This window comes from Capsicum annuum, chromosome 6, assembly GCF_002878395.1.
Source record: "Capsicum annuum cultivar UCD-10X-F1 chromosome 6, UCD10Xv1.1, whole genome shotgun sequence".
Classification (NCBI taxonomy): domain Eukaryota; kingdom Viridiplantae; phylum Streptophyta; class Magnoliopsida; order Solanales; family Solanaceae; genus Capsicum; species Capsicum annuum.
This window is the reverse complement of record NC_061116.1, coordinates 49,410,675-49,423,611: the sequence shown is the minus strand read 5'-3', so window position 1 is coordinate 49,423,611 and position 12,937 is coordinate 49,410,675. Positions and strand designations below refer to the sequence as shown.

Genomic DNA, 12,937 nt, shown 5'->3' with positions numbered 1-12,937 from the left:
ATTAGGCACTCCTATTTCTAGGATGGAACCCAAGGAATAGTCAACCTCTTAATCACCTTTATGTCTAAGATAGTGAAAAATTGACAAAACACACCCATGAATTGTCTACTATTTCTTTGGTTCCCACATCCCACTTTCAATGATGATGTGGGTTCCTAAAGCTCACCCAAAACTCCTTTTTCAAGGATGGCTAGGACTTTCAAGAGCTTGAAACTTTCATCTATCAAACCCATTTAGGCATTTGAAATTTTTTACCCACAAATCCCTACCTATTTAATCAAGCAACAATAGAACCCATCATCGACAAATTAAATTTCACACAAATATGTCACAATCCATGCACAATTGCTTCCTATTCAAACATAATTCCAAGAAGTAGATCTAGCAAATCATAATAATAATCAAAATAAATAAACTAAGATGTCTATTAAAGTTATTCATAGAAAAAATAAAGAGAAGGTAAACCACACTTTAGACTCAAATGAATCTTCAATAGACAAAGCCAAATATATACTTGAAAGTTACTCTAATGTCTTCTTAGTTCAAATTAGTATAAATTTGAGCTTCAAGCTCCAAGAAATTACAAAAATCCTAAACTAGTGTGTGAAGTAGGGTTGTGGAATGATTTATTCATTAGGGTTTGAGTCTTCCTTTTGTTGGGCAAGTTTAGGGCAGCTTCATGTATTTATGATTTTGCCCTTGGGCTGAAATCCCGCTAGACCACGATCGTACTAGCTTAACTGCAATCGCAGCTCCGCGATCGCTACCTTGATCACACGGTCGCTACTTTTTGACTTTCTTGACTTACCGCGGTCGCGGTGGCCACTACATGATCGCAGTACCTAAAGCCCAGTCTGCATATGTTTTTCATCTTCTGAACTTCTCTTTACGCTTTGATTCTTTTTCAGCTCATTTTGTCTTTTTTCATCTCAGCATCTTTGTACCTACAAAACATGAAAATTAGTGAAATTAATAGCAAAGTTGTCTCATTTATACATTTAAATCATAGCGGTGTGGATGAATGTTATGTGAAAATAAGTGGTAAGTTCACCACTCATCCTCTATCTATCCAAATCTTAGAGAAACTCATTATTCTAAGAATTATACATATAAGTATTCCCAGTCTAATCTGACGTATGATTTTTCTATATCCAATTTCATAACAATATTGCCAATGTCTCAAGCTTGATTAATGTTATGAACTAATTTCTACGTCAAAAGAATATTATCAGTAATTGATCTTCCTTTAATAAAATCAATTTGATAAGGAAAAATCAATTTATACATAAGGGTTCAAGGTTATAATTCATCATCTTTGATATGATTTTAAAGGAGAAATTACTAAGACTAATAGGTCTTAGTTCAGTTGTGGACATTTCACTTTAAGAATCATTGTGAAATTATATGGATGAAAGATCTTGAAATTGGTGTACCTACAAAGAAACCAAAAATCATTAGTAGTAAATCATCCCCAATAATATCCAAACAAAAATGATAAAATTTACCAGACATCCCATCAGGTTCGGATACACTATGATTGCTCATGGAGAAAATAATTTGTTTTAGCTCCTGCATAGTGACAGGAGCAATAAATTGTCGTTGTCATCCTCATTTATACACTTAGATAATATTACAGATAAAATAATCTTTATCGGTGTTATCTTTAGTAAATTATTTTTCAAAGAATTGAATTGTCTTTTGAGCAATGTCATCTTGATCTTCAATCCACGAATCATCATCTTTTTTCATTCGTTTTATAGAAAGTCTTCTCTTTCTATCTTTGACTACTAAATAAAAAAAATTAGAATTGATTTCTCATTCGATGAACCGCTATATTTCATATTTTTATTTTCAGAAAGTCTTTTTTATAAGCTCTAATCAATTCATCATTTTCTTTATTTAGAGTAGTTTTATATGATTCAGAATTATCATCGACATATCTTCGCACCATTTCTGCTACCAGATTTTTCATAGCCTTTCTATTATCAAAAATATTTTTGACAGAAACTCTAGATCATAGCTTGCTGCAAGTGTTTTTTAACTTTAAGTGAAATTTCCTAAGAGGCGAACCTTGGACGTCAATGTTCTAAGCATTGCTCACTATCTCTTTGAAGTTGGACTCTTCAGTCCAAAAATCTGAGAATCTAAAATATTTAGTATGATTTTTGGACTTAGAGCCCGCTTTGAGAAGAAAGGAAGAGTGATCAGAGTCCGTTCTAATAAGATAATTGACAAAAATAAAATAAAAAATAATAAGTCAATCATTATTCACAATTACTCCTGAGCAACAAAGTGAAAAGAAAACTGTAGGAGATTCCATAATGAAAAATAAAATAAGAATAAAAAAATAGATGAGAGTACGTAGTATTACTCATTCTAGCAGCGGATCTAGTACAATGGTATGCATGTATTTGTATTAAAAATTTATTAAATATATAAAAATATTATAACTCCAAATCCAATTCATTGGTTCAGCTATTATTATATATTACTTGAAATAGTTATAGGACTTAGTTAGTATTTGGCCATAAAATTTAAAAAGTGTGAATTTAAATTGACATTAAAAATGTGTTTGCCTATAGTTTATCAAAACATATCTTTACTTTTCACATAACTTATGCCCTTAAGTTTTTAAAAGTATCAAGAATACCTAATAGTACCTAACAAACATACTTGTTAATCCAAATAATGCAGAAAACATAACTATAAAATCATAACAAACCTAACAAACAAATTTAATCCAAATTATCATTTCGTAATGAACTAGATAGTATATTATTCTAAAATCATAACTTGATACTAAATAACAATGATTAATAACACAACTTCTAGCTATTACAATTAGTTATAAATATCCACCAACACAAAAAATGAAAAACAATGATGTAGCTATAAAAGTTTGGGGACATTTTTTTTGTTATAAAATTCTCCATTTTTCAGTAATACTTTTTATATTAAATATAAATGTTCAACAATACTTGTCCAGTTAAAAATCAATGAAAAATAAAATGAGAACAAAAAAATAGATGAGAGTATGCAGTATTACACATTCTAGCAGCGGATCTAGCACAATGATATGCATGTATTTGTATTTAAAAATTATTAAATATATAAAAATATTTTAACTAAAAATCTAATTCATTGGTTCAGCTATTATTATATATTACTTGAAATAGTTATAGGACTTAGTTAGTGTTTTGTCATAAATTTTTTCAAAAAAAATTGATTTGTGTGAATTTAAATTGACATTGAAAATGTATTTGCCTATAGTTTATCAAAACATATCTTTACTTTTCACATAATTTATGCCCTTAAGTTTTTAAAAGTATCAAGAATACCTAATTGTACCTAACAAACATACTTGTTAATCCAAATACTGCAGAAAACATAGATATAAAATCATAACAAAATTAACAAACAAATTTGATCCAAATTATCATTTCGTAATGAACTAAATAATATATTATTCTAAAATCATAACTTATACTTAATAACAATGATTAATAACACAACTTATCTATTACATTAGTTATAAATATCCACCAACACAAAAAATGAAAAACAATGGTGTAGCTATAAAAGTTTGGGGACATTTTTTTTTATTATAAAATACTCCATTTCCAGTAATATTTTCTATATTAAATATAAATGTTCAACGATACTTGTCCAGTTTAAATAATCAATGAATAATTATCCTTTTCTATCCATTTTATCGTTATTATTCCCTCTGTCCATCTTTACTTGTCTATTTTTCTACTTTGGAATGTCTAACAATACTTGTCTAGTTTATAAAATTAATGGATGATTTATCAATTTCTACTCTTAGTAGTAAATACGATTCATAATCTAATTCATTTTTCAAAGAAACTAAATTATTATATTCAAAAGGTAATATGGTAAATTACTTCTATCATTTACTGCTCCTTATAAATAGGGAAGTTTACAAGTAAAAATGGATGGAGAGAGTATTAAATACTATTTATTACTCAATATATTTTTTAAAATATTAAATTTATTATATTTAAAAGGCAATATGATAACATTATTCCTATTATTTATTATTTCTTAGCTCATGTGTCAAGTCAATAATAAACAAGTATTATTGAATGAGAGGAGTATAAAAGCTTAAAAAAAGTTCTAAAATTTGAAATACATCAACCATTATATTTATGACCAGATAAATATTTTTAAAAAATTATAAAAATATTTTAAAAATCATGAATCTACCTCTCACTCACTCACACACACTCGGCAGGGTGGGAACCCAAAAAGTGACCAAATACTTCCAAATGGAAACAATTCCCAACAATGGATAAGACAAATTTACATGGGTCTGAATGTCAATAAATATTCCCTGCACCTTATTGGGAATTTCTCCACTTCTCCAATAGAGTGAATTTCTCCAAATTGCTTACATTCATAGCCATGACTGAAGTTATGAATAGGGCCGAGCAAGAGGTGGTTGTTCAGGAAAATGGCGAAAAAGAGGAAGAAAAGAAAATTGAAACTGAAAAGAGGAAGCTTGGAGGAATGAGAACAATGCCCTTTATACTTGGTAAGCTCCCATTTTCATCTTCTTGAAAATGAATATCACTTTCATAATATAATGGAGGAAAAATGAAACTTCTAGTTCGCGAGCTAGCCACTTTGTTACACGTGATAGTGCTTCTTGAGATTCTTTCATCATTTGAAGTTTTCTCACTGGAGGATAGTTTGGCAGAAAGAAATAATAATCACATGATAAAATATACAATTAATGGTATTAGCTACTCTCATAATTATTTATTTCATCATATTATTTGTAATATATTAATAGGATAAATTATTCTATGTATATGGTGAAATACTAATATCATGAGATAATTAAGTTATGCCGTATTTGGTTGAGATAAGATGCATGCGGGGCAGACCCATGTGTAATTTTGGGGTGCTTTGGCATCCACTAAACTCAACGTAGATTAGGTATAATTATATAAAAAATACAGAATAAATGGTATAATTTATTAAAAAGCACCCAAAGAACAAATATATGGTTGGGTGCAGTGGTTTGAGGATGTGACTTCCATGCCCAGTTTTTCATATTTGAATCCCTACAGCTACATACTATTTTTTATAAAAAGATTTTGAGCATCCACAACCTTGAATTCCTGTGTTCGCCACTAGATGCATGAGATAACTCATTGCGAAATTCGAGTATTGTTGTGTTATACTTCCTCCGTTTCGTATTAGTTGATCTTCTTTCTAAAAATGTTTGTTTCAGTTTAGTTGTCTAGGTTCTAAAATCAAAAGTACTATATATATATGTGTGTGTATTTTTCATTTTACCTTTGATAGGAATATGTTTTCAAAATTATTAAATGACACATAAATTTTCTCAATTCTCAAAATCAAAATTAAATAATTATTACTAGTTTCAGTTATAAATACTCAATATTCTAGACGTAATGAATGAGATGGAGTAATATGTATCAAATTTTAATGTTTAATCATTGTATCGATTATTGCACTTTAAAAGACATACAAGGGTAAATATGTAATATGCATCTCTATTTATTGATGATGGATGTGTCAAATCCATAGATGTCAACTAATATGAAACGGGAATATAGATGGAATAACTAATCACGAAATAACTAATTCCCTAAATAACTTGTTCCCAACCAAATTGACCCGTTAATGTAGAATGCCATTATAAAACTTATTCAAGCAATTTCTACTAAAAAAATTTAATTCCTTAATTTTTAAAATTTTAGTTTTTAAAAATACTTTAAGCAATCCAACATTAAAAATTTGTTTTTTTTTTCTTTATACCATACATGCCCTAAATGTCTAATAGCAGGTGAGTTCTCATTTCGGTCTTACCTCTAGAGAATTACCACAGGGGAACAAAGAAAATCACACTAGAGTTGTTTTCTTTGATTTCGTAAAATCGAACTTCATTTGTAAGATTCAGGTAGGAGTATTGAATTGCTAATCATTTCTCAAATATCAGATCAAGGAGTAAAGTCCACTTTTCGTGCTTCTTTTTCACTTTTTATTGCTTTATTAATCTTCAAGTTGAATCACAATTTTATAACCATTTAAAAATAATCTTACAAAAAGTGGCAAAGCTTTGCCTTTTCTTGTAAGGATTAAACTTGAATAATCAAGTTTCGAAAGCTAAAAAGGTTACTGCAAAAAATGATTATGGAGCGGCTATAAAGTAATTTCTTTGAAACGAAATAACTTACTTTTCTTTTTAGTCCGTTTAAAGAATAATTTTTTTTTAAAATTCTTTAATTTTAACTTTATACATGAAATATTTAGGACCACAAGATTAAAGGACATTTTGATATATTTGACACAACTTTAATTTAAGGCCACAAGATTCAAAAATCTTTTTTATTTTTTTAAACTTTATGCCAAATCAGAATAGGTCATTCCTTTTAAAACGGAGGGAGTAGATAATTCAAGTTGGTTCATATATGTAAATAGATTAGAGGGACTTTTTAGACTTATTTTTATTATTAAGACTGAGACATGGGAATCTGAAAACGCATCTGAGTGATTAATATGTTGTCTTTAAATTTGAAAATTTACGGACTAAAATTGTTTGTTTTTCAACATTTGAATGTGAGCAATATTTTATTTGTAAATTTAATAAAAATATAATTCAAATAAAAAATTAATTATACATTAAAAAATATTTGATTTAATATAATAAAATAATTATTTAACTATTTTTTTTTATGTTAGTGATAATAGAGATGGTTTGTAATAGTTATGTTAGTAATTATGATTGAGGTTAGTGACTAGTAATATTAGCTGTGATAGTTGTGATGGTAAAGATCATTGATATTGTAGTGATTGTCATGATGATGATAATTAGTAATGGTGGTGGTGATGGCGATGTTGACGGCGAATATGATTAGAATAATCAATGATTGCAGTTGATATTAGTGGTTGGTAGTGATGTTTGTTGTGATGGTGGAGGTGGTTGACAATGGTTGTGGTGACAGAGTTGGTTAATGGTGGTGACTGGTGATTTTGGATAGAGTGATGATGAATATTATCCAACATAAAAATACCTTTTAATGATATTAAGATTTGATTCTAGATCTGAATAATTAAGACTACTAGTTTAGGTGTACGCGCTTCGCACGTGTACCTCACTTTACTGAGTTCAAATGTTACACTAAAAAGGATATTTGTTTAAATAATAAATATAAATACAATAATTAAATTCAACATCTTTTGAAAAATTTATTTAATTAAAACTAACCTTTACTAATAAAAATTTTTCAAAGTCGATCGACATTCATCTATCACCTGTAAACTGCAACAAAACAATACGATGATAGAGACATCAAAACAATATAATTAAATCTAATCTTTTCACAATAATATCCTCAAAGCCGTCCGACACTCATCTACCACCTGTAAACTACAATAAAATAATACGACAATAAAAATATCAAAATAATACAATTAAACTTTACCTTTACACAAAAAAAAATTCTCATAACAGAGATAAAAATAATACAATTAAACCTAATCTTTACCTAAAAAAATTTCTCAAAGCAGACCGACATTCATCTACCACCTATAAATTCATCTACGACAATTAAACCACAACAAAATAATAAAATAGTGATCACAAAGCTTCTATTTTGATGAAAATAATTCTTGTCTGAGTGAAAATTTTGACATAAAGAATGTTTGAATGAAAACAAAGAAGATATATATACCATACATTGAATTCTATTATGTTTGACAAAAATAGTGAAGAAATAAAAGGTTAGAAAACTAAACATCCACCAATCTAGACATGCAATCGAATCAAGTTAGATGAGCATCAATCATATTTTCGCATCTCAAAATTTATAGAAGTATTTCCTTAATAGAGTCCTATTTTAGGAATATTTTTCTATCCTATTTTAGGAATATTTTTCTAATCGATCAGTACAAAGAAAAATATTGATTGATTCTCCTTCCATATATTTTAGGAGTCCCATATATTTTAGGAGTATAATTAATATAATAAAAATAATTAAATAATAAATTGAAGAAAATTGTGAAAAGACAGTTTTGCCTAAAAAGGAGTCTTTTAATAAAGGACAAAAAGTTCAAATCATTTTTATAAAAGTGTTCGCACTTTTAATATATTATTATAGATATAGATTATAGATATAAATATAGTTTGTAGATATAGATATATTATAGATTTAAGATCTAAAATCTTAATAACAACAAATAAACTTAACGATATGAGGTCTGAATAAGTGTAAATAAATGACATCTTAGTTGCATAAAGTTCAGAGCTGTTATTGCATTTGAAATTAACAATTCCTTTCATTTCAATTTATTTGTGTCACTTTTCTTTTTATTTTGTTTAGAAAATAATATCTTTTTTTTAATCAATTCTTTAATTTTTCACATGACATATTTAAGATAATAAGATTAAAGAATATTTTGCTAAAGGGTCTCTCGGTCCCATATTAGTTGTCTACTTTCCTTTTTGCAAACATCTTAAGAAATTATAAATAAAAAAAATAGTTTTACTTATTTACGATAATTTTTTTTTCTTAAAATTTTAACGAGACTTAATTATAAGGATAATATGAGTAATTTAATTTTCTCTTGATTTAGGAAAGTAGATAATTATTTTTAGTATGATGAACAATTAATATGAGATAGAAGAAGTACATATAATATGTGTGATCATATTAAAAGTACATCCAATCAAAATACGACAAATATTTATTCTAGCATGTCTGTAATTTCTAATATTGACTCAGCTTTGACTAGTCTTAATTCATTATTTTTTGCGTGAAATGAATACCCGGGTTAACATATATATCATGAGCAATATGAAAATTGATTGAGTAATTTGTTTCTTTGGCTAAGAAAAAGTATTTTTACTTTGCATGGTCCAATCATTGATCGAATTTTTTTTTATAATAATTGGATAGGTTAGGGGTCCGTGTGGGCTTTTCAAGATCCCAGTAACTTTCATGCGGATCTAGTATTTATATAGAGAAATCTAGTAAATATATAAGCATTATGAGTTGGGAACTCATAAACAAAGTGTATTGTTGGTCTAGTGCAGTCGAGAGACTTGTAAAAGTTTTTATGACATCATGATTGTGGGTTCAAATTTTCGTAGTTACTATTTGGTTTTAATTTTATTAAAAATTACACAAATCCATAATTTAAGTTTCACTTATTACAAAAAATTCATCTCTCCAAACATATTACAAAAATTTTACTTTTCTCTAAAAATACATATACATAGCTTTCTATGTATATGTTGTTCCTGTTATGTATATGAATCGACTTTGTTATGTATATGAATCGGTCTTGTTATGTGTGTCGGCTTTGTCATATACAGAGGTTTCTATGTATATGTCGGCCTTGTTATGTATACAAATCGGGAGAAAAAATAAAGTAATTAAGGAAGTGGGAGAGAGGATAAATAATTCTAATAAGATTGGGATTTATGTTATTTTTACTTAATTTTATCTAATATAGGAAATTCACAAATTTTAAATCCTAGATCCGCCTCTGGTCCCTTAGCCACGATTCTGCTATTTAGTTACTATTTGGTTTTAATTTTATCTAATATGGAGAATCACAAACTTTAAATCCTACATCCGTATCTGGTCCTTAGCCACGATTCTGCTATTTGCTGGAATAATATTGGATTAATCTTTCCGGTGATTAGAAATAGAAAAAGTAAATACGATTTTCAATATTTGCTTATGTACAACACCAGAGTAGCAATCATTCTAATTGAATTAGATTAATATGAATGATCCTTTTATCATTAGCAGAAGTACATTGATATAAAAATTTCAGATGGTCATATTAACAATCCTTATTATTCGTGAACAGCTAATGAAGTATGTGACAGATTTGTGGGGGCTGGATTTCATAGCAACCTGATAACATACCTAACACAGGTGCTAAATGTGCCTTTAGTAAGGGCATCCAACACCTTAGCGAACTTTAGTGGTGTTTCCAATTTCACTCCACTTATTGGTGCTATTGTTGCCGACACATTTGCTGGACGATTTTGGACAATTATTGTAGGCTCCATAATTTATGAGATGGTATGCTTTTTCTCTTCCTCCATAATTCCTCATATTTTAGTAGTGATGGAAATGTTACTGTTAATGACATTTGATCAGATTTTTTCACAACTGAGATGTCTATATACATATGCCACAGGGACTGGTCAGCATCACTGTCTCAGCAATCATGCCACAACTCCGTCCTCCACCATGTCCGACTCAGGAGAATTGTGAAGAAGCTTCAAGTTCGCAACTTTGGGTGCTCTACACCTGTCTCCTCCTGACATCTCTTGGTACAGGATGCCTTAGACCTTGTTTAGTTACCTTTGCTGCTGACCAGTTGGACATGAGGAAATCTAAAGTAGAATCGAGAAGATGGAACTTTTACAATTTGTTCTATTTCTGTGTGACCATGGCTACGCTAACTGCATTAACTGTAGTCGTTTATATCCAAGATAACGTAAATTGGGGATGGGGTCTTGGACTTCTAACCATTGCCATTGCCCTGTCGGTAATCGCTTTCGTTGTTGGATCCCCATTTTATAGAAAAGTAGAACCAGGAGGAAGTCCATTTATCAGATTGACACAGGTTATTGTTGCCTCAGTGAAGAAGAGAAAAGTCGCTGTTCCCGTCGATGCTAGTCTCTTATATAAGAACAAAGAGCTCGATTCTGCTATCTCACATGATGGAAGGCTTTTGCATACTAATCAGTTCAAGTAAGGTGATTTCAAATAACTTTTGTGATGGTACGACCAACCCAATTATGTAGCATCAGGGGCGGACCCATGTGTAATTTTGGGTGCTCCGGCATCCACTAAATTCGATGTAGATTAGGTATAATTATATAAATAATACAGAATAAATGGTATAATTTATTAAAAAGCACCCAAAGAACAAACATATGGTTGGGTGTAGTGGCTTGAGGATGTGACTTTCATTTTCAGTTTTCTAGGTTCAAATCCCTACAGCTACATACTACTTTTTATAAATTTTTTTTTGAGCACCGCACCCACAACCTTGAATTCTTGGGTCTGCAACTGTGTAGATAATTTGTAAAGTCAACAGCTTCATTCTGATTTCTTTTCTCAAAGGCCAATATCACTATAAAAAAAACTGAAATTAGCTATGAACTTTGTCGCAAACTTGTTCGTAGCTAACATCATCTTATGATAATCCGTCACTAAATGGAATGAGCGACTTTTAGCAGTAGTTTTATTTATATAATTTGTTTCACAACTTCTATAGACCGGTTATTGCTTTACTAATTCAGCCAAATGGTTAAGGTGGATTGATCGAGCGGCTGTAGTAACTGACAGTGACATGAAAGTGTCATCACAGCCAAATTTGTGGAGGCTAGCTACCGTTCATAGAACAGAAGAGCTGAAGTGCATCCTGAGGATGCTGCCAATTTGGACTGCAGGGATATTACATTTTGCTTCACATTCACATGTAGGCAGCTTTACAATCCAACAGGCACGCAGTATGGATCGTCATCTTTCCCACAACTTCCAAATACCTCCAGCCAGCATGTCTATTTTTAGCGTCTTAACGGTGCTCATTGGCCTAGTGCTATATGAGCGTTTCTTTATTCCTTTTGCTCGTCAATTCACAGGACACAAATCAGGCATTACATGCTTACAGAGAATGGGAATAGGAGTCGCAGTCAATATTCTTGCTACTGCTACTTCAGCACTTGCTGAGATTAAGCGTAAAAAGGTGGCTGCAGGTCATAACTTACTGGACCATCCAATGGCTGTCATTCCTATTAGCGTCTTCTGGTTGGTTCCACAGTATTGCCTTCATGGAATAGCTGAAGTGTTCATGAGTGTTGGACACCTTGAATTTCTCATTGAGCAATTCCCGGAAAGCATGAGAAGTACTGGAGCTGCTCTTAACTCGTTAGCCTCGTCGTTCGGAAGTTACTTAGGCACCTTTGTGGTAACTCTAGTTCACAGTAATACTGGAAAAGAAAGGAACTGGCTACCAGATAGGAATCTCAACAAGGGAAGACTGGAAAATTTTTATTGGCTTATGGCTGGAGTGCAGGTAATAAATTTTGTATACTATCTTATATGTGCATCATTATATACATACAAACCCTTGGAAGAGTATACTGAAAGCTGCAAGGGAACAGATGTGGAATTAGCTGATGATCCAACTTTGTTACACTATTCTAAAGGTGATGGACAAACAGACTGATCAAGAAATGTAATGAACTAATATTACTTAATTAAACTAGTAGAAATTTCGTTTTTGAGTTCTTAGTTGTCCCCAGTTGAAACAATTGGATGTACCAAAAATAAGTTGAAACTATTGAAGAAATGGCATAAGGTTGGATCAACTATTTTTATTTAGTATTTGTTTTTTTCCCTTTTTCTTACTTTTTAAGCATCATTATATAGTTTTTCTAGAACGTTGGGAGCTTATTGTGGGTGATTTGCACAAAAGGATTTAAATTTTATCCCCAATTTTGATATTTCTGTGGAATTAGCTTTTTTTAAGTTAATGAAAAATTCTGGATTAAAACACCCTCAAGCTGAGCAGAAGAGATGACAAAGAGATGCTACCAAAGTGGAATCAACACCCGTTTAACTGTAGCATCATATGACAGAAATATATGACTTCAAGTTATATTTCATCTAACTAACTTACTGGGTTATTGTTGTCTCTCACAACACACGCAAGTGTACGTGATGACAAGTAATAAAGTGATTGTGAACTATAGGATGTGGAATTTCACTAAGGGCTTAGCACTGAGAATTTCTTAATTTATCTTACCGTAGTTTATCGTACAAGTGTTATCTAAATTGAAGAGTTTGTTTAGTCAATTAGTACTACTATTATGAAGCAAGAATAATAAGATGTGTTGTCTACGCGAGTTTTG

At 30.3% G+C, this 12,937-nt stretch overlaps 1 protein-coding gene across 1 annotated transcript; it reads left to right on the top strand.

The window, feature by feature from the left end:
- Positions 1-4,244: 4,244 nt before the first annotated feature.
- LOC107873447 (protein NRT1/ PTR FAMILY 3.1) lies at positions 4,245-12,407 on the top strand. The gene is made up of 4 exons (XM_016720305.2): positions 4,245-4,555; positions 9,874-10,091; positions 10,210-10,769; positions 11,337-12,407. The coding sequence occupies exons 1-4, from the start codon at positions 4,426-4,428 to the stop codon at positions 12,250-12,252; spliced, it is 1,824 nt and encodes a 607-aa protein (XP_016575791.1). The 5' UTR covers positions 4,245-4,425; the 3' UTR covers positions 12,253-12,407.
- The last annotated feature ends 530 nt before the right edge of the window (positions 12,408-12,937 follow it).